The 27,138-nt window shown below is 42.5% G+C and overlaps 1 protein-coding gene across 2 annotated transcripts in view; it reads right to left on the reverse strand.

The window, feature by feature from the left end:
• The window catches only part of si:ch211-1e14.1 (UPF0606 protein KIAA1549), a 292,617-nt gene that overhangs the window by 87,890 nt on the left and 177,589 nt on the right, over positions 1-27,138 (reverse strand). For both annotated transcript variants that reach the window (XM_067999910.1, XM_067999909.1), the window contains exons 6-10: positions 25,245-25,431; positions 22,498-22,557; positions 20,619-20,764; positions 10,060-10,237; positions 5,073-5,257 (exon numbers count right to left, since the gene is read on the reverse strand). In XM_067999910.1, the coding sequence (XP_067856011.1) occupies positions 5,073-5,257; positions 10,060-10,237; positions 20,619-20,764; positions 22,498-22,557; positions 25,245-25,431 (756 nt within the window). The remainder of the gene's footprint in view (positions 1-5,072; positions 5,258-10,059; positions 10,238-20,618; positions 20,765-22,497; positions 22,558-25,244; positions 25,432-27,138) is intronic.

Raw genomic sequence — 27,138 nt, forward strand, 5'->3', positions numbered from 1 at the left:
TGCCCAGAATTGGACACAATACTCCAGCTGTGGCCGAACCAGTGTTTTATAACGGTTCAACATAACTTCCTTGCTTTTGTACTCTATGCCTCTATAATATAAAGCCCAGGATCCCATATACTTTTTTAACCGCTGTTTCAACCTGTCCTGCCGTCTTCTAAGATTTGTGTGCATATACCCCCGGGTCTCTCTGTTCCTGCGCCCCCTTTAGAATTGTACCATTGGTTTAAATTGCCTCTCCTCATTTTTCCTGCCAAAATGTATCACTTCACACTTCTCTGCGTTAAATTTCATCTGCCATGTGCTCGCCCATTCCACCAGCCCATCTATGTCCTCTTGAAGTTTATTACTAGCCTCCTTGTGTTCATTACACGTCCAAGTTTTGTGTCATCTGCAAGTTTTGAAATTGTGCCCTGTACACCCAAGTCCAAGTTATTAATATATATCAAAAAAAGCAGTGGTCTGAGTACTGACCCCTAGAGCGCCACTGTATACCTCCCTCCAGTCCGAAACATTACCATTCACCACTACTCTCTCTTTCCTGTCACTTAGCCAATTTCGTATCCATGCTGCCGCTGCCCCTTTTATTCCATGGGCTTCAATTTTGATGACAGGCCTATTATGTGGCACTTTATCAAACACCTTTTGAAAGTCCATATACACATCAACCGCATTAACGATGCAGAGTGATGTATCATGGACAACTTGCTTCATTGCTTCAGGACTCAGGTTGGAATTTCCCTGGAATTTAAATCAGCCATACATTTTTTTCTTCTGCCTCCCCAGGAGTTAGCATTCTAGGAGTACAGGAGGGTTGCGAACAAGGCTACAACGTCTCATGAATAGGGTGAACAAGGATGGACCGGATAGTCGTTCCTCACAATCCTTTCTGTATGATGCTAGTCAGCGTTAATGACCATTTTAACTTGGTTGCCCTGATGTGTTATGTTGAGGTTCACAGTGGCAGTACAATAATCTGAAAGCCTTTTAGATTAATATAAATGAGTGTGGTGAAGCCTCTGCCCCTGCACTGCTTTTGACAGGCTTAGGTTAGTTCAAATAAGAGAAGCTATTGATTGTAGGATAATATATTCATGTTTATTCATTTTACATTTTGAAGTATTTTTAGAGCAATTCATTATAAGTGTGTCTCTCACTAATGGTACTGTGACCTCATTCATTTTACTTGATTACTTACTTTACCATTCTTGGTATTGTCAGGCAGGATTGTGAAAGGGTAATATTTATCTATCCTGACAAGGCAGAACGGATTGCTGGTCCAATGTCAGTGCTAGGGCAGCACGAGAGCAAACTGGTGCTGTCTTCTCAGTACTAAAGAACCATGGGACCAGACTCAATTCATCTTCCCTTTTATTTCAAGAAGTTTTTCACAAAAGGAAAGGCGCATTCAGCACAAGTCTGTCAATAATATCATTTTCACATCGTTCACCTGACGAAGGAGGTAGCCTCCGAAAGCTTGTGAATTTAAAATAAAATTGCTGGACTATAACTTGGTGTTGTAAAATTGTTTACAATAATATTATTCACCGCCTTCTGAGGTTCAACATGAAGGGCTACCATTAGTCTGTCCTCAGCCAACATATATGCCCTTGTGGAGCAGATGTATTATATCCAACAGCAAAGCTTAGGGTATCAGAGCCATTTCTGGTCTGCACTGTCAAAAATACAGGTACCTCCTGTTTTCATTTTCTGCAGCTGTCAGTCGTGGCTCAGTTGGTAGCACTCTCGCCTCTGTCAGAAGGTTGTGGCTTCAAGAGATTTGAGCGCAAAATCTAGCCTGATACTCCCACTGCTGTCCTGAGGAGTGCTGCACTGTTGGAGGTGCCGTCTTTTGGATGAGACGTTAAACCACCCACGTCTGCCTGCTCAGGTGGGCATAAAAGATCCCATGGCACTATTTTGAAGAGCAGGGGAGTTCTCTCCGGTGTTCTGGCCAATACACTAAAAACAGATTATTTCGACATCTTCACATTGCTGTTTGTGAAATCTTGCTGAGCGCATATTGGCTGCCGCGTTTCCAAATTACAACAGTGACTACACTTCAAAAGTACTTAATTAGCTGTAAAGCACTTTGGGACGTCCTGAGACCGTGAAAAGTGCTATATAAAGGAAAGTCTTTCTTTCTTTAGGTACAAGTGATTCAATGGCACATGCAGCTATTCTTCATTGTGTCTTAGCAGATGCCCCTCTAAATGGCAAGGTTACACTGTATCCAGCAATCAATGTCCATGCTTGGAGTGGCTCAAAGCTTTCCCAAAGTGATCAAAACACCAAAGCTGGTGTTTCAGAGTACCAAACATTGCCTAAATACGGCATTGCTTCTCTTCTTATATCTTGCTCTACTGAGACCATGGGGTGTGAGTTTGGAGCATGAGGCCATAGGCATGATTGCCCCAAAATCCAGTCTTGTGCTCAGTTGTTCCATGCAAACTTTAAACTACGTCTCTCAAATCCTATGCTATCGAAGGGACTTGTTAGATCTTGTGAAGGAAGCAGAACTGAAAGTAGTACTAACATATTTAAAACATTTACAATAAACATGATTGTTATACTAGGGAATTCACAGTTGAAAGGGTTCAGAAACAAAATGAGTTGCCCTTATGGCTTCATTGCTGGAGATATTATGTATCGAAGGCACTCTTGGTCTGCAATGGGTCAGCAGATCACAGTTTAATAATTGACTTCAGCATTTACGTTGAGGGTGGGGTTGGCCGCAGGAAAATATTGTTTTTAAAAATCAGTGGAGTACTCCTGATCTCTATCCAGTGACCCCTGCTGGAAGAAATACATGTAGACGTCAGATGAGGCCAGGATCAGGAATGGGTTGATACCCCCACCAATGAAAGTCAATGATCTAAGCTCACATGTGTAGAGTGGCCACTTGGGCAAGGAATTAGTGGTCAACTAACACCCATGGAACCATACTGCAGCAAGAGCCAGCTTAAACCTTTAGGAGAGGAGCTGGGGAAAAAATAACCAATAAAAAATTGGGTCAATTAAGATGACGGGAAACAAAACACCCAGAAAAATTATACCTTCAAAACTGACTGCCATTTTATCAGCCTGACTTTTCTGGGATATCAAACTAGCAAAACTAACCTCACCAAAACAGTACAAGATGAGTACATCACCATCCAGATGCAGCAGATAACTATACAGTAAGCAAGGATACTGTGCATTCAGAATGTACTCGCCAGAGTCCTTCACGTTGAAAAAGAACCTTAGGTGTTAGCTGATCAGTTACATTGAATGAGTGAGCATGTGTGTGTACACTACACAGAAAAATGCAGCAAAATCCCTTCAATAAACGATATGATGATTTTGGGGCACGATTGCCCCAAATCCAGTCTCATGCTCAGCTATAATTTCAAAATGAAAAAATGAATCTCAACATAAGTTCAGTTTTATCCTCACATTAAGGACGTAGATATCTGCCCATCATTAACTTTACTCTCTTAGGGGAACGGAGGTAAGCAAGATCTCTGAGAGCAAGTTGGTTCCAAGATGACATGGCTGGTGATAGGAGGTGGAAACGGAGTCAATTCTCAGTAATCCAATACCTGAGTAGACGTGCGGTACTCCAGAACACTGTTGATGGACCAGGCACTTTCATGGATAGGTGGACCCATTACTGGGAGATTGGATTCTTCAGACTCAACTCCAGATAACTTGTAACCCAATGCCCGAATGGTTGGAGTGGTCCTAACTGAATAAGCAGCAGAAAACTTACCTGTGCTATGCGTGGTTTTAGCTGGTTAAATTCCAGTATGCCTTTATGCACCCTTAAGATTCCCAAGTCTGCTCTCTTGCCAATCTGTATTTAAGCTCTCTGGGTTTAAGGGAAGTGGGGGGGCCCCTACGGGGAGAATTTGTGCAGTCGATATAAGACAAACGGAAACTAATTATGTGAATTTCTCTGTGGTTTGATTCGGAGTCTTGTGAGCATTGTGATGGATTCTGTGCCTGTTAAGACACCCAGCCGACCAAACAAAAAATTCCAAAACCACAACACTCGCATCCACAATTCCCACTCTAACAGCTCAAATCAACAATATTACTTCTCAGCCCAATACCTCCTCGCAAACAGATAGGACTCCCCACTTCTAAACCCCTCTGACTGGCCCACTGCTCATTTAAATTGGAAATGTGAGCTCTCGAGCTCTTTCACAGAAGATCCTTTTTATTATTGATCACTGGCACAGTCTAAGCATTGCCGGATAACAGGACACACTGCCACTAAAGAGAGCTACATTCTCCTTTTGAGCATTTAAGTTCCAAATTTGATATTTGAGGCAAATGGTGTTCGCCATTGGTCAGGAAACACACCATTTTAAAATACGGCTCAATCAATTGGATGTATGAGAAACAGTTGCACTTTCTATCAGTGTTAACCTTACCTTCCTACTGGTTTCGTTCCTTGTTGCACCCTTCTTGGATAGCGCAAGTCACAAAGTTCGGTATTCCTCAAAAATATAGCATGGGGTGTCTCTTTTTGAAATGATTAATTTCAGCTTAACATTCAGAGCCCCAGGAGGTCACTGCATCACTTGATAAGTATTACTGGGTAGGCTCTTCCACCACCTCTCTCATACTCCTGAACAGGATACAAGAAAGCTCATTGCTCGATAGCCTCTAAACTCCAGCCTCCCCTTCTCCCCATTATAGCCATGCTCATCTGAATTTCACTGGAAAGCAGTTCTGTTGCCTGGTTGGATGGGCCGAATGGCCTCCCTCATAACTTTCTTCTCTTGTTCCTGCCTGGGTCCAAATTCACTGCCCTTCCCCCTCACATCCCCACTGTGTTTAAATTACCACACCATTCCTTCTTCAAATTTATTACTCAGAACAGTAGAATTCCTTACTTCCCTCAGTCTTTCCTTAACCCTACAATCCCAAGGTAGGAGTCACCTGATCACTACTTCCTGATTTACCGCACTTTCTCAAACTGTTTTCAACCTTGCTGGTTTCCTGCACTGCGGGCCTTGGCCCTTCACCTGGGCTTCTCAATTTAAATAAAACATTGTTACCAACTTCGATCCAGAGTTTCTTACCTTTTGCCGCTGCTGAATATTGCTCATGGTGTCCGGCTGAAATTCCAGCTTGTCTGTTCGGCAGAACTTCCAGTACAGGATCATGATGATGATGACGACCACAATCACTGGCACTAAAACTGCCACGATGATCCACAGGTTCTTATTCTCATCTGTTGGGGACGAGGTGGCAACACTCTCCACCGCTATAGAAGAAAAGCCACAAACAAATCACGGTATCTGAATGAGACTGAGCTCCAAGGCAATGCCTCTACTTCACAAGTATCTACCTCAGAAAGTATGTGAATTCTCTGATAAAGCTCACATGGATAAGAATTGTGGCATTTTCAGTCTCACCTCCAGTGCCAGTATAGTTAATTGGTACCAACCTGGTAAATGTACTATTCATACCAGTACTACTACACAGAAACAGCTAGATGCTGTAGGTTTTACTGGATGGATGAAGTAGGATAAGCTGAGTGGCCTCTTTCCTCCGTATCCATCTTGTAACCTATACAGGACTTAACTGGTAGGAAAGGTGAGGAGGTTGATGGCTCCAATATCTCCATATGGCTTAAACTGGTGTCTGTGAATTATCTAAAATCTATACAGGACTCTTGAATAAAGGAGAGGAATTCCCTCCCCCCAAATACATGTATTCTATTGACCTGATCTCTTACTAATATTGCCAGGATTTAATTTTTACATCAAGTCCACAAAGGCCAGGAGCTCATGTTAACGCTCTTCAAAAAGCACAACAGGTGGCTATGTTCTTACTTACAAGGCTGCCTCAATTTGCCAATCGAACTCAGCAAGGCTGGAGGGTGGCAGGTGGAAAATGGATGTCACACCCCGCAGCAATGGGCACTATTTCTAATGTTGAGGGCGAGGCACATTGTTAGGGCAGCGTAGTGGGAGGTGTATTCTGCATCAAACTATGCTATACCTGACCTGGGATTGCTTGGTGCTGTGTTCCAATTCTCTAGCATTAACATCCCTCAGAAAATTATGAGCCCAAAAAATTCACAAAGAAAATTGTTTAACAACTTGCTGTGGGGGGAAAAATGACTCTTTGTTGGAACATGCACAGTGTAAGCATTCCAGTAATATCTTTAGCTTAGCGATTTCAGCCTGAATTACAGCATACTTAAGTATCAGCATGGCTCAATGGTAGACCTCTAGAAAGTCTAAGCCCCACTCCAGGACTCCAGCACATAATCTAGGCTGGCACCTCAGTGCAGTACTGAAGAAATGCTACAGTGCTGGAGGTTGCTGTCTTTCAGATTTTTTTCAGTTAAACCGAGGCCCAGATGACATAAAGATCCCATGGAACTATTGGAAAAGGAGCAGGGGAGTTTACCGGTTTCCTGGCCAACATTTATCCCTCAGCCAACACCACTCCAAAAGACATTAGACCATCCGGTCATTCATCTCGTTGGCTGTTTGTGGGACCTTGCTGTGTGCAAATTGGCTGCTTCATTTGTTTACATTACAACAGCGACAGCACTTCAAAAGTAATCCATTGGTTGTAAACTGCTTTGGGATGTTCTGAGGATGTGATAAAGTGCTATCTAAATGCAAGCTCTTCCTCTTAGCACTGACTGATGGTTCACAGGTTCAGAAAGAACCACACGATCAAATACACTTACAGCATGGCTTTTCAAACTTAAGTCGATAGACTTTGGGGGTCCACGAGGAGATCTATTGGTGGGGGTGGGGGGGTCTTCCGGTCATCAGATGTGTGTCCATCTGCAATCAATTGGAGGCCATCATTGCAGAAAACTTGTTTTTCCCCCAATTTCAGCCTGATTCAGTTGGAAGCATTCTTGCCTCCAAAGCAAAAGTTTATGGGTTCAACCCACATCTTGGGTATGAGCAAATCATTTAGGCTGGCATTTCAGAGCAGTACCAAGGGAGTACAGCATTGTCGGAAGTGCCGCCTTTTCCAAAAGGTAAACTGAGGTCCCGTCTACCTATACAAAAAAGGGAGTTCTCCCGGTGTCCTGGCCAACGTTCCTCCCTCAACCAATACTATTAAAAACAGACCAACTGGTCATGTATTTCATTTGCAGGCTGTGGGATCTTGCTGTGTGTCAAGTAGCTGCTTGTTTTGCCTATATAACAATGAATACACTTCAAAAAGTAACTTATTGGATGTGAAGTGCTTTGGGAAGTCCTGAAAACATGATAAGCTACATGGTAAACACAAATTCCATCATTATTCCTTGGCCTACCAGGCCATAATTTCAGTTACTGTGTACTAATAAAATGTTTTCTGCAAGGATAGCACCCGTATCGTTTGGGTAGATGACACTGTCTTTCAGATGTTAGAACGGGGAACCTACAAGTGTGTGCCAATGTTTGCAGAAGGTCTCCAGGAGTGTGTCATTCCTTGCAACAGAAAAAATCACCGAATTACAGAAACCGTCAACTAGCATAGGCTCCACTCACACAAAAAGAGAGGCAAAGTTTTAAGAAAATTTTTCTGAAAAATAAATATTTCATTCACGATATCATTACGCTACTGCATTTGAATCAATGCAAATCAGTTTGGACACACGTTTATGCAAGAGTGACAGTATGAGACTAGGCTGCAGAGACTGGGGGGCAGTGAGTCCAGGGTCAGGCTAGCAATCTGACTCTTGAACACACTGTCATCTGGGGGTGCGAAATGACCTCCACAATATCACACCAGGTACATCATAGCATCAGCCCAATGTGAAGCTGCATAATATTCCCTTAAACCATGAGTAATTTTACAGCATCATTCACTGCTAAGACAAAACCATTCAATTCCAACTACAGAGCAGTAATTTTTTTGTTTGACTAATTTGCAGCACTCAAAAAGAGCTAAATACAATTAACTAAGATTAGTTCAAAAAAACAAAATAATTATGCAATTCTTTTCATTCAAGGACTGAAAGAGCTGTTTGTTCTTAGGTCTGTCAGTTAAATGATGGTACCTGGCAACGGGAGCAGCCCGAGGCCTTGGTACCTGGCAACGGGAGCAGCCCGAGGCCTTGGTACCTGGCAACGGGAGCAGCCCGAGGCCTTGGTACCTGGCAACGGGAGCAGCCCGAGGCCTTGGTACCTGGCAACGGGAGCAGCCCGAGGCCTTGGTACCTGGCAAAGGGAGCAGCCCGAGGCCTTGGTACCTGGCAACGGGAGCAGCCCGAGGCCTTGGTACCTGGCAAATGAAGGCAGCATAAGGCTCAGTTCCTAACATTGTTCAGGGACAGAGAGAGGATGGGGCACCTGGTACCAGGGACAGCGTGAGGCTAGAACTCCTGGCAATGGGACTCCATGCAGTGGGAGCACGTAGCACAGAAGTTTGTGCAAGGCCAGGGGATCCAGCATGGAGTGCTGCGTGAGGCTAGGGCATCATCTGTTTTTAGCCACAAGCTTGGACTTGCAATTAATAACAAAATTTAATGTGCTCTAGAGTTTGCATTTGCCAATAATTACTGATACATTGTTTTATAATGATATCAGAGCGAATTAATGACAGTCCGCACTGTAAGACTTTTAACTTACAATATAAGAACACAACAGTTTTAGGAACTTGTAAATCCTATTCCTTAGGTCAACCACACTTACCCACTTTCTCACTATTTCCTTTAACCTCTTTCTCCAAAGACGCATCCAATTCCAAATCACACACTACCCTGAAGCACATATATCACCATTCCTTCACTGCTGCTGGATTAATATCTTGGAATTCCCTACCTAACATCACTGTGGGAGGAGCACCATCACCACAAGGACTGCAGTGGATCGAGGAGAAGGCTCAACACCACCTTCGCAGAGCAACTAGGGATGGGCAATAAATGTGGCCTTGCCGGCATGGCGCACATCCTGAGAACAAATAGAAATAAAAGTCTCAAATCCATTTATATTGTCTGTTTAAACGTCGTAATCAATGGTAATCAATGACCTTTTGGGTGGACAAGTTCCATCTGATTTGCCTTCTTAGGAACACAGGAACAGAAGTAGGCCATTCAACCCCTCGAGCCTGTTCCACCATTCAATAAGATCATGACTGATCTGTATCCTAACTCCACCCACCCACTTGGCTAAATATCCCTTAACAGCCTTGGCTAGCAAAAATCTATCGATCTCAGATTTAAAATTATTAATTGAGCTAGTATCTACTGCTTTTTGTGGGAGAGTTTTCCACTCTTTGCGTGAAGAAGTGTTCCTAACATCTCTCCTCAGTGGTCTGCTCTGATTTTAAGGTTATGTCCCCTAGACTCCCCCACCAGCAGAAAAAAGTTTTACTCCTTTGCCCTCCTCCCCCACCTGCAAAAAGTTTCTCTACTTCTCCCTTAGAGCATGGGTTCTTTGCTAGCATATGGCTCCCTGGGGCCCTCTGGTCGCTTGCCATCATCCATGTGTGATACTCGACAATGAGCGAGAGGAGACGACAGCATAACTGAGCCTGATCCTGTCCTCACCAACAGACAATCTGGTCATTATCACATTGCTGTTTGTGACATCTTGCTGTGTGCAAATTAGCTGCCACGTTTCCTATGTTACACAGTGACTTCACTTCTAAAGTACTTCATTGGCTGTAAAGTGCTTTGGGACATCTTGAGGTCGTGAAAGGCGCTATATAAATGTACGTTCTTTCTTTCTTTCTCTTTCTCACCAACTTCCACACACATGCTCTGCCAGCACAGTTTGCCCAACAGACATCAGCAGTGAAACCGTGACACATTTTCCCTCCCTAACAAAGGGGCATCAAGGCCAACTCAAGAATCTATACCACCACTCCGACTGAGATCAACTATCTCAATAAAGACGAAGGATCAAACCTGGTCTGCGTGACTCAGCTCCTCACTGATTGATCAGGAAGCCTGAAGTTCATGATTTTTAACTGTGTGTCATATCTGAACCATTCACGGGAATAATTTGCCTACATCAGTGCTGTCATTTCGCTTCCTCACCTTCTACACACCCAGCTCTCGACCCTTCAGGCATCCATTAGAGGAAGTAAAGGCAGACTTACGTTGTGCCAGTGCACCTTGTATACGATAGCCTAGAACAATCGCCGCTCTCTGTATATCCACCTTGTTGATAAGGTTGGCAGCTTCATTTGCACTGAGGCGTTCCCCATCCTGCTTCTCCACAAAGTAAATCAGCTCAGCTGGGTTCCCTTCACCAGTGATCTTAGTGATATTCACAACCTGCAAATGAACAGAAATTATGTGCAGATTGTTCAAAAATCTTGATTTCAAATATCTGTGTTGCCAAAATTGGCTCTATTGGCAGAGCAGTGTTTACTGGCACTTTCAACAACTACGCAGCACACTGATTTGGGCTGACAGCAATGAATGTAGTGCACGGGGGAGGAGGAGCTAAGCAATGTATCGGTGGAGGAGGGGCCCAGTGGTACATTGGGGGGAGGGGAGATGGGAGGAGCCCAGCGGTACACCGGGGGAGGTGGGGGGGAAGTGAAGGAAGAGGCGATAGACACTGGTGGAGAGATTGAGTAGTAGCTCGGTGTTTTTGCAGTTTACTGGCTCAATAAACGCTGCTCACTGGCACTCAAACAATGTCAGACAATGGAAAACAATGGAGATTAAAGCACAGAACGGATATACAGATGATGGAAAATGCACAGAGTTGATCGACATCACACTACTCAGGAAAGCTGTGTTCTACCTCTAATTCTGATCTAGTTTATTCTATCGTAACACCTGGATGCTTCAATATATATCTATACACACATGTGTGGTCAGTCCCTTATCTAGTACATCACTGGCTCTCTACCATGTTATTCTACCAATACAATCAATTCAAGCTGCAATCACCATTCCATCATACAACTTATACCAGGTGCTCCTAGTGGCTCAATCAATAAACTGACCCCCCTCACACAGTCCAATAGTCTGACGACACTAATTGTGCAGACTTAGATATGAAGAATGGCCACTCAGAAGAGGTACCAGAGGCAACTAACTGGACTGCATCCCAGCAAGAAGTCAGCACCTTCAGCAGAGAAGGGAAGAAAAAGGAGAGAAAACTGGAAAAAAAGGAAATTAAACTTGACATCAAGATATTTGGCCTTTCCCCTCCCAACCAATTGAGGCAATTTTGTCTCAAGCTACGACCAGCACTTAAAAGTTGTAAATTAAATAAAATGTAGGAAACATTTTCTAGTAAAATGGGATGATATTTTCTGACTTGTAATCTGATCTTTGGGCACAAGTCTGTACATAACAAACGGTACGACAACAGGAGCGAACCCCAAGCAAACTAGTGGGGGGGGAAAAGAGGCAGCTACTCAGAAAAAGCATAACAGAGACAGGTTCACATCAGTTGAGCATCTGCTTGCCCCAGCCTCATCTTATTGATACTTAAAGTGAATTCCTGGAAAGTTCAGTTATAAAATCTGAGTGAATTTGAACATTCCAACTCCTCGAGATAAAGGGCAAGAAAAAAGAAAGCTAACTAGAGGGTTGAGTGAATTCCTCCTTTCATAAGCTCACTCTCCAATATCGAGCAAGAGGGAAGGCACTAGGAAAGGGCTTCCAGAGGGAGCATACAATGTGCTGCTCTCCACTTCAGACTGATTTGATTCTCAGAGTGCTAAAATGTGGTCCAAAATGAGGTTGACAAATTCCCCCAATGAACAATGAGCTTTAAAGTCATGATCACGACATCTGAGCAGCTGCACTTAGGTGGATTTTGTGCCCATTGCCTCATAATGTAAATAGGGCAGATTCGACTGCATGGGAACCATAACATAAAGGATATAAGCAAACTTTGATGTGGACAGATATCTAGGATAAGATGTCACTGAGCATATTAGCACAACACTACTGGAAAACTATGCACCCAAAAATTAACTATTGACTTTACAAAAGCCCCTTTAAGTGAACATTTTAATTTAGAAATCCAGCCCTCAGACTATCAAGAACAGATGGTATTTTTATGGGCCTTTTCCTGTACTACTGAACATGTCTGTGGATTTTCAGACTGTGAACTGGAGGGGAGTGGAGTGATATTCACATTTATAGAGACATCGTAAATCATCGTGTGTGTGTGTGTGTGTGTGTGTGTGTGTGTGTGTGTGTGTGTCGAAGTTGAATATTGAGTAAGCTGCTCTTGGTCCACTTCTACTGTGAACTGGCTAGTGACTGCCACAACTCATGTCATGTGGAGCTTTACAGTCAGCAGGTCCCAAAGGTGAGGGCCAGTGTCCAATCTACTACACCACCCAGCCCCCAAAAGGTTTACTAGATATTAGATGGTATAATAAGAGTGTAACTAATACCTACCAATGATTCTTAGGCAGAGGTTTAATGTACAGTTTAAGGGATCAACAGAACAGCTTCAGAATTACTATTTTTTTTACATAAAGCACCAACCATCTGTTATGATGTTCCTGAGATGCCAAGTTAAGGATACTAGATCTACTTACTTTGGACAGAAACTACTTGTCCCCAGGATGAATATGAAATAAACTATCCAATGATTCTTGCTGGAAGGTGCACGTTACTGTTAAGATAATTTCCCCATGGTTAATTCTATAGATCAACTACTGTTTTTATATCGAACGTAGTTTGGGGAAGATTCATCAAAGATTCATGTAGGGGTATCTCTCTGCAACAGTCATTCTGTCAGCATGGCTCAGGTGGTCGCACTCTTGCATGAGTCAGAAATTCATGGGTACAAGTTCCACTCTAGGACTTGAGCACATATGTTAAGGCTGACTCTTCAGTGCAGTGCTGAGGGAGTTTTGCACTGTTTGAAATGTCGATCATGTTAAACAGAGATGCCGTATGCTTGCTCAGATAGACATAAGCACTATTCAAAGAGCAGGCAGTGTTGTGGTGAAAATTCCTCCCTCAACCAGTTCCATCAGAACAGATTAACTAACTGGTTCTTCATTCATTTGCTGTTTGTGGGTCCTTGCTGTAGGCAAATTGGCTGCCACATTTGCCTACACAACAGTAACTACACTTCAAGAGTAATTAATTTGTTGTCAAGCATTCTGAGGCAACATATAAAAGCAAATTATTTACTTCTTTCTGACTTTATGGAATCTGTCTGAAGCAGTGTTCTTTTCTGGGTCTAACAAAATTGATTAAAACCATGACATTTGAACAACTATTTCCCATATATGCACTTTTAATTCATGATCCCACTTTTCTGTAGCTCTTTTCTCAACCCTGCCAGAATAAAGCATTAATGGGCTCCAAAGGTAGCACCCCACAACAAGAGCTGCTCAATGATGGACCAGTCGTATCTGCCAGTGGAGGAATTCCCCTTTGAATGAAAGACCTGCCATAGTTGGTCTCCAAGAAATTGCCAACAATAAGTTTTAATTTATACAGAAGGGTTTGCGGAACATAAAATGAAGATCATGTGGGAGGGAATCACTTAAAATCAAAAATACTCCCTCCCGCTCAGCGATCCCTTCTCAAAGGGCTATTGCTCCCAAATTCCATCAATATTCATGTCTGGGCACCCACTTACATTTTTCACATGATGCTGGAGCGCAGGTTTGGAGAAAGCAGCAATACCCTGACCTCTTGACACCACTCTCCCCCATTTATATATCCACCCAATGTCACTCTCCAAGACATGTTGGATAAAGTAGAGCAGGCAAATCCAGCTTGCAATGCCCACAAAATAGTGAATCTCTGTTGCTACTGGAACAAGGCGAGTCAGGCAGTTTACATTTCTACGTGTAGCAGGAGAAATATGCATTTGCCATCAGCTACAATTTTTCATTATAAAGCTTGTACATTTAATGAAGTATTCCAAACAAAACATCTTATTCCAACTACAAATAATCCAAATGGGTTATGTAAACAAGCCATTGAGTTTGACCCTTTATCTACAAATGGAGCAGCACCATGATAACTCCTATAACATTACATTAGCAAAAAGAACCAAGATTTCATAGTACTTACAGCATAGGAGGAGGCCATTCGGCCCATCGAGCCTGTGCCAGTTCTTTGAAAGAGCTATCCAATTAATCCCATTTCCCTGCTCTTTCCCCATAGCCCTGCAAATTTTTTCCCTTCTAGTATTTATTCAATTCCCTTTTGAAAGTTACCACTGAATCTGCTTCCACCACCCTTTCAGGCAGTGCATTCCAGATCATTACAATTCGACGCGTAAAAAAATATTTCTTCATGTCGCCTTGGGCTCTTTTGCCAATCACCTTAAATCTGTGTCCTCTGATTATCGACCCTTCTGCCACTAGAAACAGTTTCTCCTTATTTACTTTGTCAAAACCGTTCATGACTTTGAACACCTCCATCAATTCTCCCCTTAACCTTCTCTGTTCTAAGGAGAACAATCCCAGCTTCTCCAGTCTTTCCACATAACTGAAGTCCCTCATCCCTGGCACCAATATATCCCTTGCATTTGTCTACCCTTTATCACCCTAAGTTTTGTTTCTCAGCTGGAGTGACTATAAGGGCTAATACAATCAGCCTCAATGTTCTTGGGATAGGGAAGTGAAAAAAAAGTCAGTTAGTACTCCCATGCCTATCCAGTAACTCTCGCCAGAAAGTGTGCATGTGTGGGTGTTGGGTGGTGACAGGATCAGGCTCAAGTAAGATGCCAGTGTCTCGAGTCACCTATTGAGAATGGCCACTTGGGCAAGATACCAGGGGCTGCTGGTGCCCGTGGGACCATATCCCAAGCAACAAGTCAATGAAGAGGAGAAGAAAGAAAACTGCTCTTTCTCCTCCCCCACATCAGCTGTTAATGATACAATCTAGGATCTGGCTAGGGAGGAGAAACTGAGAGTGACAGTGAGAGAGGAACAAAATAACAGACATTAAAGCACCCAGAGTAGATGACTATCTCCAGAGAATTCAACTCCCTTTCAATATCAGCCTCAATTATGCCTCTGCAGCACTTCCCACAAAGATATCAAAATTTAAAATATGCATTTCATAAGCATTCCCAACAATTTGGTCAAACACACTTACTGTTAAATAAATAAATCAAATGGAGATTATGTTAATCACAGCTGTTTTGAATGATTTTTATAATAAGCCCCACTAAACTGATACATGGGTTTCAGCACCTGAGCTCTGAGCAGAGGCTACAAAAACAGAGAATGTTTACCCTGGAGGAAAGGTAGATCAGGGAGAAATTACAGAAGCATTTAAAATCCTACAGGGTACAGATAAGTTGAACCCTATTTATATGTTTAACATAATTAAACTCTATGATTAGGGGGCACAGACTAAGCTCGGAAGAGGGAAGGTAAACATAGAATTCAGATTTAACTCATTTACAGAGGCCGGTGAATCTATGGAACAGACCGAGTGAGGGGTGGATAGCGTTGGCAGATTCATGAGGGAACTGCATTGATATCCTGCAGACAAAGCGACCGAGGGTTGCGAGAGTTAGTCGGGTGTAGGGTATTTTTCAAACTAGCCTTACAGATTGCAATCCCTTCCAGTCCTATACATTCCTGTGTTCCACTTTTTTTTAGTAACCACAAGGTCTGTTGGGGTCTTGCGAATTACTTATGCAACTGGACCAGTAAACTGCTTCTGTTTGACACACAGATGGTATGAAGGGGGGAGGAAATAATCAGGCCACAGGTTGTCAAGACTGTCAGGCATACAATGACACACTGGAGAGATTTGAGTGGGATGCCACTGACACAGTGGACGGTTTCCCTGATTTTGCTGCTTCAGAGGCAAAAGTTCTCTGGCTGCTTGGAGTGCAGCCATTGATGTCTCTTCCATCAACAGTCATTCTCACACCCCAGCCTTGCGAGGGAGGCCCGTTAAATGATATCAACCACATCTCCACAGCTGAGGAGAGGGACTTGGCAACCCTGTACCCCACCGCAAAAATTAAATGCTTTCTTCCATTGGCAGATGCTTCTGCCCCCGCTTCCGATATTTCAGTGATGTTTTATACAATAAACACGTCACGGACATATGTGAGGAAAAAATAAACAAGTATTCATGCTTACAAGGCACGAAGCAACCTCATAAATCTCAAGGTTAAAGTTCAAAATCACTTCCACAGAAGAAAAAGGGGAGATGGATTTTCAGAGGCAACTGTTTCCATGGTAACTACTTCTACTCCATCAAATATACAGATGGAAGCAGGGTACCTAATAGAGAGATGGAGAAAGGACTGATTTATGAGACAATTAAAAATCTGCACAAGGGAAACAGGTATGAGCAAGGAAAATTCACACTAAGTGCAGTTTTTAACAAGCAAGGCCTTTAGCAGAACTTTCGGGACTCATAATTCCACAGCAATGGGAATTCCTGTGCATAATTTAATAATCCATTGTAGGAAGAATAAATAACAGGAAGTAGCGGTTTATCATGAAACAAATGCCAGTGTGAAACTGCAAGGCAAGGATCTCAACAAATCATTTGATCTGAGGGACATTAAGCTACAATCCTTCAGCCTCAAAGAAACGCTCAGAAATCAACAGGACAGAAGAGGTCCTCCAGAACCAAGAGATGATGCACAGATGGGCTGGTCTCAGTGTTAGGTGGATGCTCTAACAGCGATGAGTAGCTAGAACTCTTTAACCTTAAAACATGAGGATCTTCTTGAAGTAAATGAAATACTTAATAGAAAGGGAAGGTAAACCAGTCCATACTTTCAAATGCAGCAGGACCAAATAGCATAGGGTCAGTGTTGTGAATGGCAAGTTGAGGACAGATACCTGGAGTGTTTCTCTATACAGTGGATGATCAACGTCTGTAACGGGTTGGTAGAAAGTTTGTACTCACTTAAGAAACTGTGCCGTACTGGGAATATGTTAGGGTTGGCAAGCTGGGAGATCGAGATCAAATGGGCCAAAAGATCATCTTCATCTGAACCCATCTTGTGACTCCTTAATGCCTAGTTTTATTTTCTGCTTCAGCATACTGTTAATTGTATGATTTGTATTAACTAGTGTTAATTGTATTCAGGTGGTGGGTATCAATTGGGGTCTCTGTTGTATCCTTTTTAATAGGAGAACTTAGCTAGGGTGTGGTGTGTGTGTGTGTGTTTGTAAAGGCTTAAAGATACTAAAGTCCAGGCTCTGGTATTCTATCCTTCACCAAGTGGCGATCCAATTTTAACATGGTAGCAAAGAATGGTTGCCTAAAGGTGGAGGTTGGAACCTAATGATTTTTTTTTGGACGTACAAAGCAAAACTTGAAAGCCTAGCAGCCATTGTGGAAAATGGCAGAAAGCAAGTTTAAATCGTCGAGGTACGATTTCCCTCTGCTGTTCTTGGAGTTTGAACTGTATGACCAGTGGAAGAATGAGGTTGATATGTGGACATGGGATACTATGCTACCAAAGAGAAAACAAGGCATAGCCTTGGTGTTGTCGCTTCCTGAATGAAGTAAAATCAGAAGTAAGATATTTTCTGAGATGGATGCAGATCTTTTGGATAATAAAGAAGGTTTCACCTTTCTTCTAGAATTTCTGGATAAAATCTACAAGAAAGATGACCTGTTAAGTGCCTATGAGGCCTGGACAGCATTTGACAGATTTTGGAAAACGGACAGTCATTCAATGGCAGTGTATATCATGGACTTTAACAAATTGTACAAAAGGTTAACCGTTCAAATTGGGAATCCCTGGATCGGTACCAGTGTTTAAATCACTAGATTGTGCTAAGGTGTCTCACATGGACAGGCAACTGGTCCTAACTGGCGTCCAGTTCTTGGAAAAGGAGACTCTGTTGGATCAAATGTCTGCTGCCTTAAAATTCCTGGGGAAATAGTCATTCCCTTCAGCCTTCATGGAACAAATGGGGTCTTGTGCTGTGACACATTGAATGAAAGATTCAATGGTTACCAGGTTTCCAAATGTTCCAGATAATAAAAGCAGGCACCAGTCCAGGTTTCAAAATTTTCAAGAGACCGGATGTAGGCATCAATATGACGAAGGATTAAAGACAGCTAGACTGGTGATGAAAGCAGGTACAGCAGATCCAGTTATAATCAACAAAAGACAAAATTGGAACAGTAATAACAGGTGAATGAAGTCTAGGAATGCCCAAGGAAAAAATCAGAAGCTGCTTTCGATGCGACTCTAAGTATCATTGAGGCAAATTGCCCAGAGCGAAGACGCAGCGTCTTTGAAATGACGCATCAAAAAAGTAGTTCTGAGGCAAAGGATGAAGATAATGATGAACATGAACAGATTATACTGGTCACAAGGTGTTTTAGTCCTGTGATGACTATTAGTTGCTGATTCCTTTTCATTGTGCTGTATTAGAGCATGTACTTCAACTGTACGTGGGGTAAAATGTTATCTTGATTCACTAAGTTGTGAGGATCAAAGCAAGGTTAAGGAATATAAAAATTCTGCATGTTTTAGGTTTGGAGATGACAACACCTTGAGGTCACTCAAGAGTGGTGATTCCATGTAAGATAGCTGGAGTAAGCCATTTTATAAGTACGAATGCAGTCTCTAGTGAGATACCTATGCTTTTGGGTAAACTTTCCATGGGAAAAATGACATTAACACGATAAGGTAATCGGTTGATTTGCAGTTTACCCAGTCAGGGCATTATTGTATCCCCTTAATAAAACCTGATGTTTCTCATCAGCATGTTAGGCATCAAGCAATAAGGATAAGAGTGGAAAAAAAATGTCTTAAAGTTACACAGACAATTTGCCCACCCTACTTGTCAACGGTTAAAGATCCTGTTAAAAGATGCAGGTGTAGTTGATGAGGAATATACAAGGCTCTGAGATTAGTGAGACCTGTGAAATACGTTAGAAGTATAGACTGGCGCTCCCACATCCTATCGTAAGTGTTCCATTAGCACGTGATTTTAATGAGGTAGTTGCCATGGATCTAAAGGTATGGGACAAAAAGAATGTTTCATCTTACATATTGTTGACCTGACTAGGAGATTTAGTATTTCTATACTAACATATAGAAAGGTGGTTATTCTAGATAAAATTATGGAAAAATGAATAGGGACTGGACTTGGGACACCAGCAAACTTTTTGATCAATAATGGAGATGAATTTGCTAATGCAGAGTTCAGAGATATGTGAATATGAATATAACTGTCATGAATACAGCAGCTGAGAGCCCTTTTGGCAAAGGTCTTTGTGAAAGGAATCATTCTGTGATTGATAGCATTGTGCATAAAATTTTGGCTGATTGACCAGTGTAAATTCTCAACTGCCCTAGCATTGGCAGTTCAGGCAAAGAATTCTCTTCAGATGGTTGGAGGATATGGTCCTTACCAACTAGTCTATGGGTGCAATCCCAAATTACCTACTGTTCTTTGAGAATCCTCCTGCTCTAGAAGGTACTACAAATAGTGCCACTTTTTCTTAGCATACAAATGCTATGCATGCAGGGAGACGGGCTTTTATCAAGCCTGAGGTATCAGAAAATAAAAAGGGTTGTTAGAAGTACTCTGGCCGCTGAAACACTGACTCTTATTGACGCAGTGGATATGGGATTCTATTTGGCAAATATTTTGAGTGATATCCTGTACAATGGGAGTGCTGAAGATAGTATACCCATTGAATGTTATGTAGACAATCATTCATTGTGAGATAATGTACACTCTACAAAAAAATGTGAGTGAGAAAAAGTTACAGATTGACTTTGTTAGCTTGAAGCAAATGCTGGAAAGAAAGGAAATCTCTAAAATTAAATGGGTGGATTGAAGCCATCAACTGTCTGATTGTATATGTACCTTGTTTAGTAAAACAAAGAATTTATTAGGAGTCCTGGAGCAGGGTCTCCTAAGAAAGGCTTGGAAGCTACTTTCTATCCATCACCACATGGCTATCCAATTTTAACACATACATCTACTTTTTTCTTTAATGTAGGGGGGTTTGGAAAAAAATATATAACATACACATGATTGGCCTCACAACAACAGTATGAAATGCTAGGAGGAAGAAAGGAAGAAGACAGTCGGTCAAGCTTCTCACTCTGGTCCCTGCTGCTAAGTGCTTGTGGTTGGCTCATTTGGGAAAATGGGCACCCTATACTGCACTCAGAGGCTTGGTCCCCTAGTTTTGAAAGGATGGGAGAAAACTGCAGGAGGATTAACAAAAAAAATAATGAACAAAGTGAAGGGTTACTGTGCCCATCATCCTTTTAGCAGCGGGTGAAGCAGAATCCCCACACTGTCATTAGTAGAGCTGTAATGCTGGTAGACATATCTTCTCAAATATTACTGCCATCACATCTCGCGTGGAACAGAAATCTGACATTTTTGGATCGAGGAAAAGACCATGTTGCCCAGTCAAAGCTGCTCCTTCCACACTGCTCAACCCATGGCTCTAGACTCTCTTCGCCAACCCCAGGCAAATGAAACAGATCTGTGACTACCTTTAGAAATCTCAACCCTCTTTCTTGACAGGTTTTGAGCTCAAAGATATCAACTGAGCCAGATTTAAGCAATTCTTTCTGGTATGAGGAACAAGCAGGACAGTGGGATTAGAGTAGGTGGCCCATAGAGAAAAACCTGATAAGCCAAATGCCTGTTTCTGTGATGGACCAGTCGATGATTCAATGGTAATCTGTTCCACTGTTCACAATCCTGTAAAAATGAAATATAGTTTATAAGACACTGCCTACCTGGACAGTGTTATTTCCCAAGGTGCTGGCCCGCTTCCAACGTCTTGCTGACCCAACTGCCTCACCAATAAGCTGGGCTAGTTTTCGCTCTAGTTCAGCTTGAAAGGTCTTGTCCTGTATGTGGTAGTCGCGCACACCTAAAAGTACTGAGCAGAGAAACCACAGCTACCATTACATACTTGAATTAAAAAGCTATTATTCACAGAATGAAATGACGTAAGAATAGCATTATGCAGATGTCTTTAAAAGTTACAAGATAAATACAGATAAGGAAGCTCATCATCCAGAAAGAAAAGCCTACAGCAAATCCTCCCGAATGCAACATCCAGCCGTCTTGAATGATTATGGTTTTCTACAGCCGTACGTGAGACCATTCAGAGAGCTGACTGCTCTTTGTTTGAAAAAATTCATCCTCAAATGAGTTCGCAGTCCCCTTTCACTGGTTGAACCTGCACCCCCTTTCTCTACTGATAGCAAATTATTACACTGAAGTAGTGTAGTAGTTGATTTACCTAGTCCTATACCATTTACTATATTATGTACTTTGTAAGATCACCTCTCAATCTCCGTCTTTCAAGGCTAAAGAACTCCCGTTTCTCTAATCTTGCCTCACAACTCAATTCCCCAATGCTGGAGATCAGCTTCCTGGTTCTTTACCACACTGCCTCCAGGGTTAGACCATTTCTCAGTTCTCTCCAATTCCCCATGCAGCTGGGTCACTGTGTGCACATGCTCAAACTACAGGCATGTCCATGTTAGAAATACTGAATCATATGAACAATTTCTTTTCAAACTACCCCATAATTTTCAATTTGTGCAGTTCGATGGGTACCAGGCAGTAAACACTTCTGTGGTTAGGAAGATGGTTTCTGCCACAGACTTGTTCACATCTGTGGACAGTGGTCACTTCTTGAGACCGTGAGGTTGCTTAACACACTCATTTTTTTTTAATAAAGTTTTTTTTCCATTAAGAAAAATACAGAATCACCAAACCACACAGCAGATGACGTCAATAAAAACAGAGCGTGCTGGAAATACATAGGAGGTCTGTAAACATCCTAAAAGAAAAAGGGCAGGTTCATCGTTGGAACTGTGGGCGAGGTTCTGACAAAGGTGAAACATTAACCTGCCCTTTCTCTTCACAGATGCTGATAGACTGCTGTGTATTTCCAATTTTTACTGATAATAACTGAGTTATTATCTGTTACTCAGCTTCAGGATTTTATGTGAAGTTGAATAAAAATGAGTGCATGGCTGTCCCTATAGCTCAGCAAGTTGATCTAATGAAAAGCTGAGCCGCAAAGACCGGGGAAGGGGGGGGTCCCAAGGTTTGATTCCAGTTTGTGCTGAGTTAGCTGATCTCAACCGGGACACTACATTTGGCCCTTAGTACCCTGAGCTAAAGAGGAAAATATGGACCACAGTTCCCACTCCTGATGACTATATGGCAACCCCTGCTGAACATGCCAACGTGTGAATGTTGTTCAATGACAGATTCAGATTCAGTTGCGATGGCACCTACATTCAAACTGCCTCCCAATGATCACAGTCAAGGCTGACACACGCGCAATGGCCACTTGTGCAAGGTAGACTGTCCTATGGAACCAAACCCCATCAAGGAATTAATACCTTCAGAAAAGAAGGAAAGCGGAAAACAAAAAAAGTATGCATTCAAATACACACACATAGCTGCTCTGGTTAGGAACCATCACATGTTAGAGCTTTGTGTGGCCAGAACACTTGGAATGTTACGCCAATAATGAAGTGGATAAGGCAGATTCTTATGTTCATCGTGCCTGGTCATGCAACTCCTCAAAGAGAGCAGACTGTACTAAATCTTTTGGGGGCTATGCTATCTGCAATCACCCAAGAAACATACCTGTCTTTATCCAGGAAGCCTTCAGCAGATATGACCGGTTAAGTTCAGGGTAATAGATGGCTGTAAAAAATTTAAAAGCACAGATGTTGAACATAAGTATCTCAAGTCAAAGACACCTTTGGTATGTTATATCCATATACACCCCTCCACACATACTCCACATAGGGACTAAACCAATAGAAGGTCACACAGTTTCTGTCATGAATTTCTCTGCCAAATTTTCTCCCCTCCTTCCCCAAAGATGAGAAGGTGAAGACCCCACAATAAGGTACAGTTCTACGGGCTAGTTAGCATGTTGGCCTTTCGTAATGTGTGGGACCAGCCAAAGTCAGGGTCTCCAAACCACAATCAGAGACAGGAACCTTGACCAATTTTTTTTTCTCATCCCACATCCAGAACCATTAAGGCCAGAGATTGAACCTGGAATCTTCCTGGTCCGTTTGGCTTAGCTGCTGACTAGATAACTCACTCAGCCATCAGTGGAACCCCCACATTACATATGCAAGAATCTGTCAAAAGCAGACACTACTTAAGAGATTACATTAAGATGGCGTGGCACACTCCTGCACCGCCGAGTAGTATGGTCACAGGTTTGCAGGTCATAATTCCCCAGATAGCAAAAGGGTGGTCATCATGGTGAAACCCCAAGCAGAGAGCAGCAGGAAATCAAGCAGGAGGAGCGACCCTGGGCTGCTCCCACGTTCCTAACAGGCAATTACAAAGGAGTACAAACCTGAACACTGTTCACCTGCACATTCTTTCAAGCTCTTGCCTGCCCTTGCTTTTTGTGCTGCACTCCTGTTACCAGGACTGTATGAAGTCACCAAAGTGAAACCAACTCTATCAGTACCAGATTCAGGAAGACCAGCCCGAAGTTCTGGTCTAGAGATGGCGGTTTTAGCCCAAACTTCAACAGATTCAGCAATGTAAAACACACTTTCAATGTGCATTCTGAGAAATTCCCCAGGGAAACTGACATAAATAGAGCGTTTTCACATGTATTTTTTTTTGTCTTTTTGACAGTAATTTCAGGGATAAAATAGACTCTTTCTTAAAGAAACAGTTTGAGAGCTGTGCATTAAGCCAGTGCATTGCTCTTAATAGATGACCGGGCTACAGACTGCTGCAACGAGACAAAAGATGCCTTGATATGTCGGTATTTGCAATTGGAAAATTGTTGGTGTTGACGCCTTACGAGAAGCATTTCCTGACAGCTACCTTCAGTTACCACTCTACTGAATCTGGCAGATTGTCAGCTTTTGGCTGGAGACCAGCCATATATCTTTGAGGCCTGCTGTGAGTGACAGCTCTATTTGCTTCTGTGAAGCTCCTTTTTTTTTTGATTTTCTTTATCTGGAGCTAATTTTTAAAAGAAGCGAAAAGGGGTGGAGAGGTTAAAACAGTTTTCTAAGGGGTCAAACATCTTGCATTAAATATACAAATACATCACAAGTGTTGATATTTGTCAAGCTTAAAATGCTTGCTACTTCAACAAAGTTCAATTGGCCTTAGCGCCCGAGTTAGGGAGGAAAATACAGACCACAGTTCTCAGTGTAAGTGCAACAGCCTTCTCATGGTTCACCACTTCTAATGGGTCTGTAGAGACAGAGGCGAACACCTGAAGACTCTGTGGAGGGTAGACTAAACGTCATGTGTAGGTTTGTGTTTCAGTCACTGGTCCAGGTTCAGTTTTATTAGGAGAGTTAGCAAAGTGCTGTGTACCCATGTGATACAAGTTAAAAGTTCTGCAATCAAGTGAGATCTGCTGTAACTGTTCAATTCTTACATTTAGTAAACCTGATTAGTCGTTAATAGCCTGGGTCTGAGAGTATTTATTCTTCCAATAGCCAACGGCTAGGAGAACACGACAGAGCTCGAGTCAACTTCAACTGCAGTAACAAGGGATTCTATTCGACCCCCTGGGGAATGTTACGTGACCAGATACTGTGGGTATGAAGTCATATTTTGGTGTGTCAAGAGGGAGGGCTCATTTACAGGAGGAGCACAAGAAATATATCGCAATGGAAACATCTATCCATAGCCCACTGGAAGCTTTGCTCTCTCTTCACTTTCCCGCCCAATGATGCCCACACTTTAGTCCTGGGTGTTGCTCCTGCCTGGAACCCTGAACTGCACCCTGGAAGGGTGAGTGCTCTCCTGGATCAGTACTGTCCTCCCCAAATCCTGAACTTCTGATAAAACACTTAACAGTTGCAGCACTGGTACATTTTTCTAGTCAGGTAAACAGAAATTCTTAAGTGCAATTATTTAGGGGCTGGTTACTCTATAGTTACCACTGAAGTTTATTGCTGTGTGTAACGGGTCAGGCCTTATTCCTAAAGCACTGAACACCTGGGAGTGTTTGATTCTGACATCAGGTGCCCAAAATGGACACCTTATTCCTAAAGCACTGAACACCTGGGAGTGTTTGATTCTGACATCAGGTGCCCAAAATGGACACTCGTCAGCATTGACATCCCTACCTTATCAAAAAAAACTGCCCAGTGTCCCTCTTAAACTGCAACATGCATTAGGATTCCCCAAATCAATTCAGCTCCCAACACCCACCCAAATGCATCAATGCAGCAGCTTCTGCTGTGTACCTGAAAAATATGGGTCTAAAGTTTTACTCCTTCAAGACTGGTTAAATAAACCAGATGCCTGATTCAGTTTACTCATCAGTCATTTGAGAAGCCTATGTGTATGATATTGATGTCACAACCTTACACAAACAAAAAAGAACTTACGCTCGGCTGTCTTTAGGACAGGAAATCCCAGATAAAAACTAAACTCCACCAGGTTCAGTATCCTCAGCAAGTTGCTCACATCCGAGCCATTCAGGAAGCCTCTTGGACTGTTGATTGCGAAGGTTATATTCACAGGACCTTGGCCCAATCCTCCGACATTCTCTGCTGCATGGGTGACATTTATAACCTGAATGACATGAAACCAAATAAAATTAACTGGACATCAGAGGGACCAGAGTGTTACAGCAACATTAAGCATGGAATAGAACATTGTACGTCCTACTTAGATAGATAAGCGTATTCTTCATTTATCCCATTTCTATGAAGACCTCATCTTGTTAGGCCGGCCTGTCAGTGCTGTTTTATAATTGAAATTATTTGGTGTATTAACTAACCAAATTAAATTGCTTAAAATTGAGAGCTGTATCTCATTCCTACTTCACCATCAATGCCCTTTGTCTATTTGTTTTGTCTTGATTTTCTCCTCTCCTCTCCTGAAGGTGCTGATTCGGTCTGGGGTCTCATTCCACAGGTGATAGCAACCCTCTTCTGCTCAACCAAAGCAGCCCATCATCATGTAAGTACAGACAGCAAACGTCAACCAGATTTTTGACTGTGGAAGGCATTACACCCTACATTCACACACAGCGAGACGAGATTATATTTATGTAGCACCATTGCTCCAAGTGCTTCACGTGCAATTACAATCCCCATCGCTTATAGCGGGTGCGTTGGTGTTAATGTGATTTTCCCGCTATACGTGGTGGATGATAAAATCAAAAAGTAACCAACATATTTTTTAAAAACAGGTAATCTCACTTAACAACTGCTTCTCCTAATTGTCAGCAAGTGGATCCAGAATCTCATCACTAAGGTAATCGCCCTTTAATGAGGAGCCAACAGCTGACTGAACCTGCTTGAAGACTCGACTTTGCCTGAAATCAGCAGTGACTTGTAAATGGGTACGCCCAAAATAGTCGGCGCCTTTATAATTGACTCCTATGGTAATGGAAAATGATTAGCACCATTTGCCTCATATAGGCGGCTGTCCAGTGTAAGTGGTGAGGACTTTGTAATTACTTTGAAGTGAAGTTACGTAGACAAATGCAGCACCCATTCTATGGCAGCAAGACCCCACAAACATGACTAACTGCTCTTTCATCTGAATCAGTTTTTGGTGGTGTTGGTAGAAGGAGGAATGTTGTTCAGGATACCAGGAGAGTTCCATGCTGTTTTTCAAACAGTGACATGAGTTCTTTATCAACCATCTGAACACCAAGAAGGAGCCTCAATTTAACATCTGATTCAGAGGAAAGCACCTCTAACAATGCAGCACTACCACCCTGGAGTGTCAGCCTAGCTGATGTGCTCAAGGCCATACATTTTACCAGGATATCACACTGGTTACTAATGCTGATCATAATGAGTCCCCGATACCAGCAAAGAAAGGGAACTCTAACATATTTACAATATAAGGGGATTGTAACTGTACACTATCTCTATCCAACAGAGGGTACCAAACAGCACTCAGGCACATTTACAGATGGTGCACATGAGGTGCTGATGCATGCATTTAGACGTAGGAGGGTTGCCTGATTAGCATACAAGATCATCCTCCCCAGTGAAGTGTGTTTCAAACAACTGGTAGGAGATAAATGACTGTTCCCTGCAACACCCAAAGAACTGGCTCAAAATATGTTAGAATATGGCAGACCTGAGGAAAGGCGCACACAGTAAGGCCACCCAACAGTTGTCTGCGGCCTGTATCCACACCAAGTATGCACTGCCACATACAATCTATTACACTTCTACTGATGACTCCTCCAAAGCTTTCATGCAACATTAGTCTTTCAGTGCATAGCACTGCAAAGCCATACAGCAGCATGACACACCT

This window comes from Heptranchias perlo, chromosome 18, assembly GCF_035084215.1.
Source record: "Heptranchias perlo isolate sHepPer1 chromosome 18, sHepPer1.hap1, whole genome shotgun sequence".
NCBI lineage: Eukaryota > Metazoa > Chordata > Chondrichthyes > Hexanchiformes > Hexanchidae > Heptranchias > Heptranchias perlo.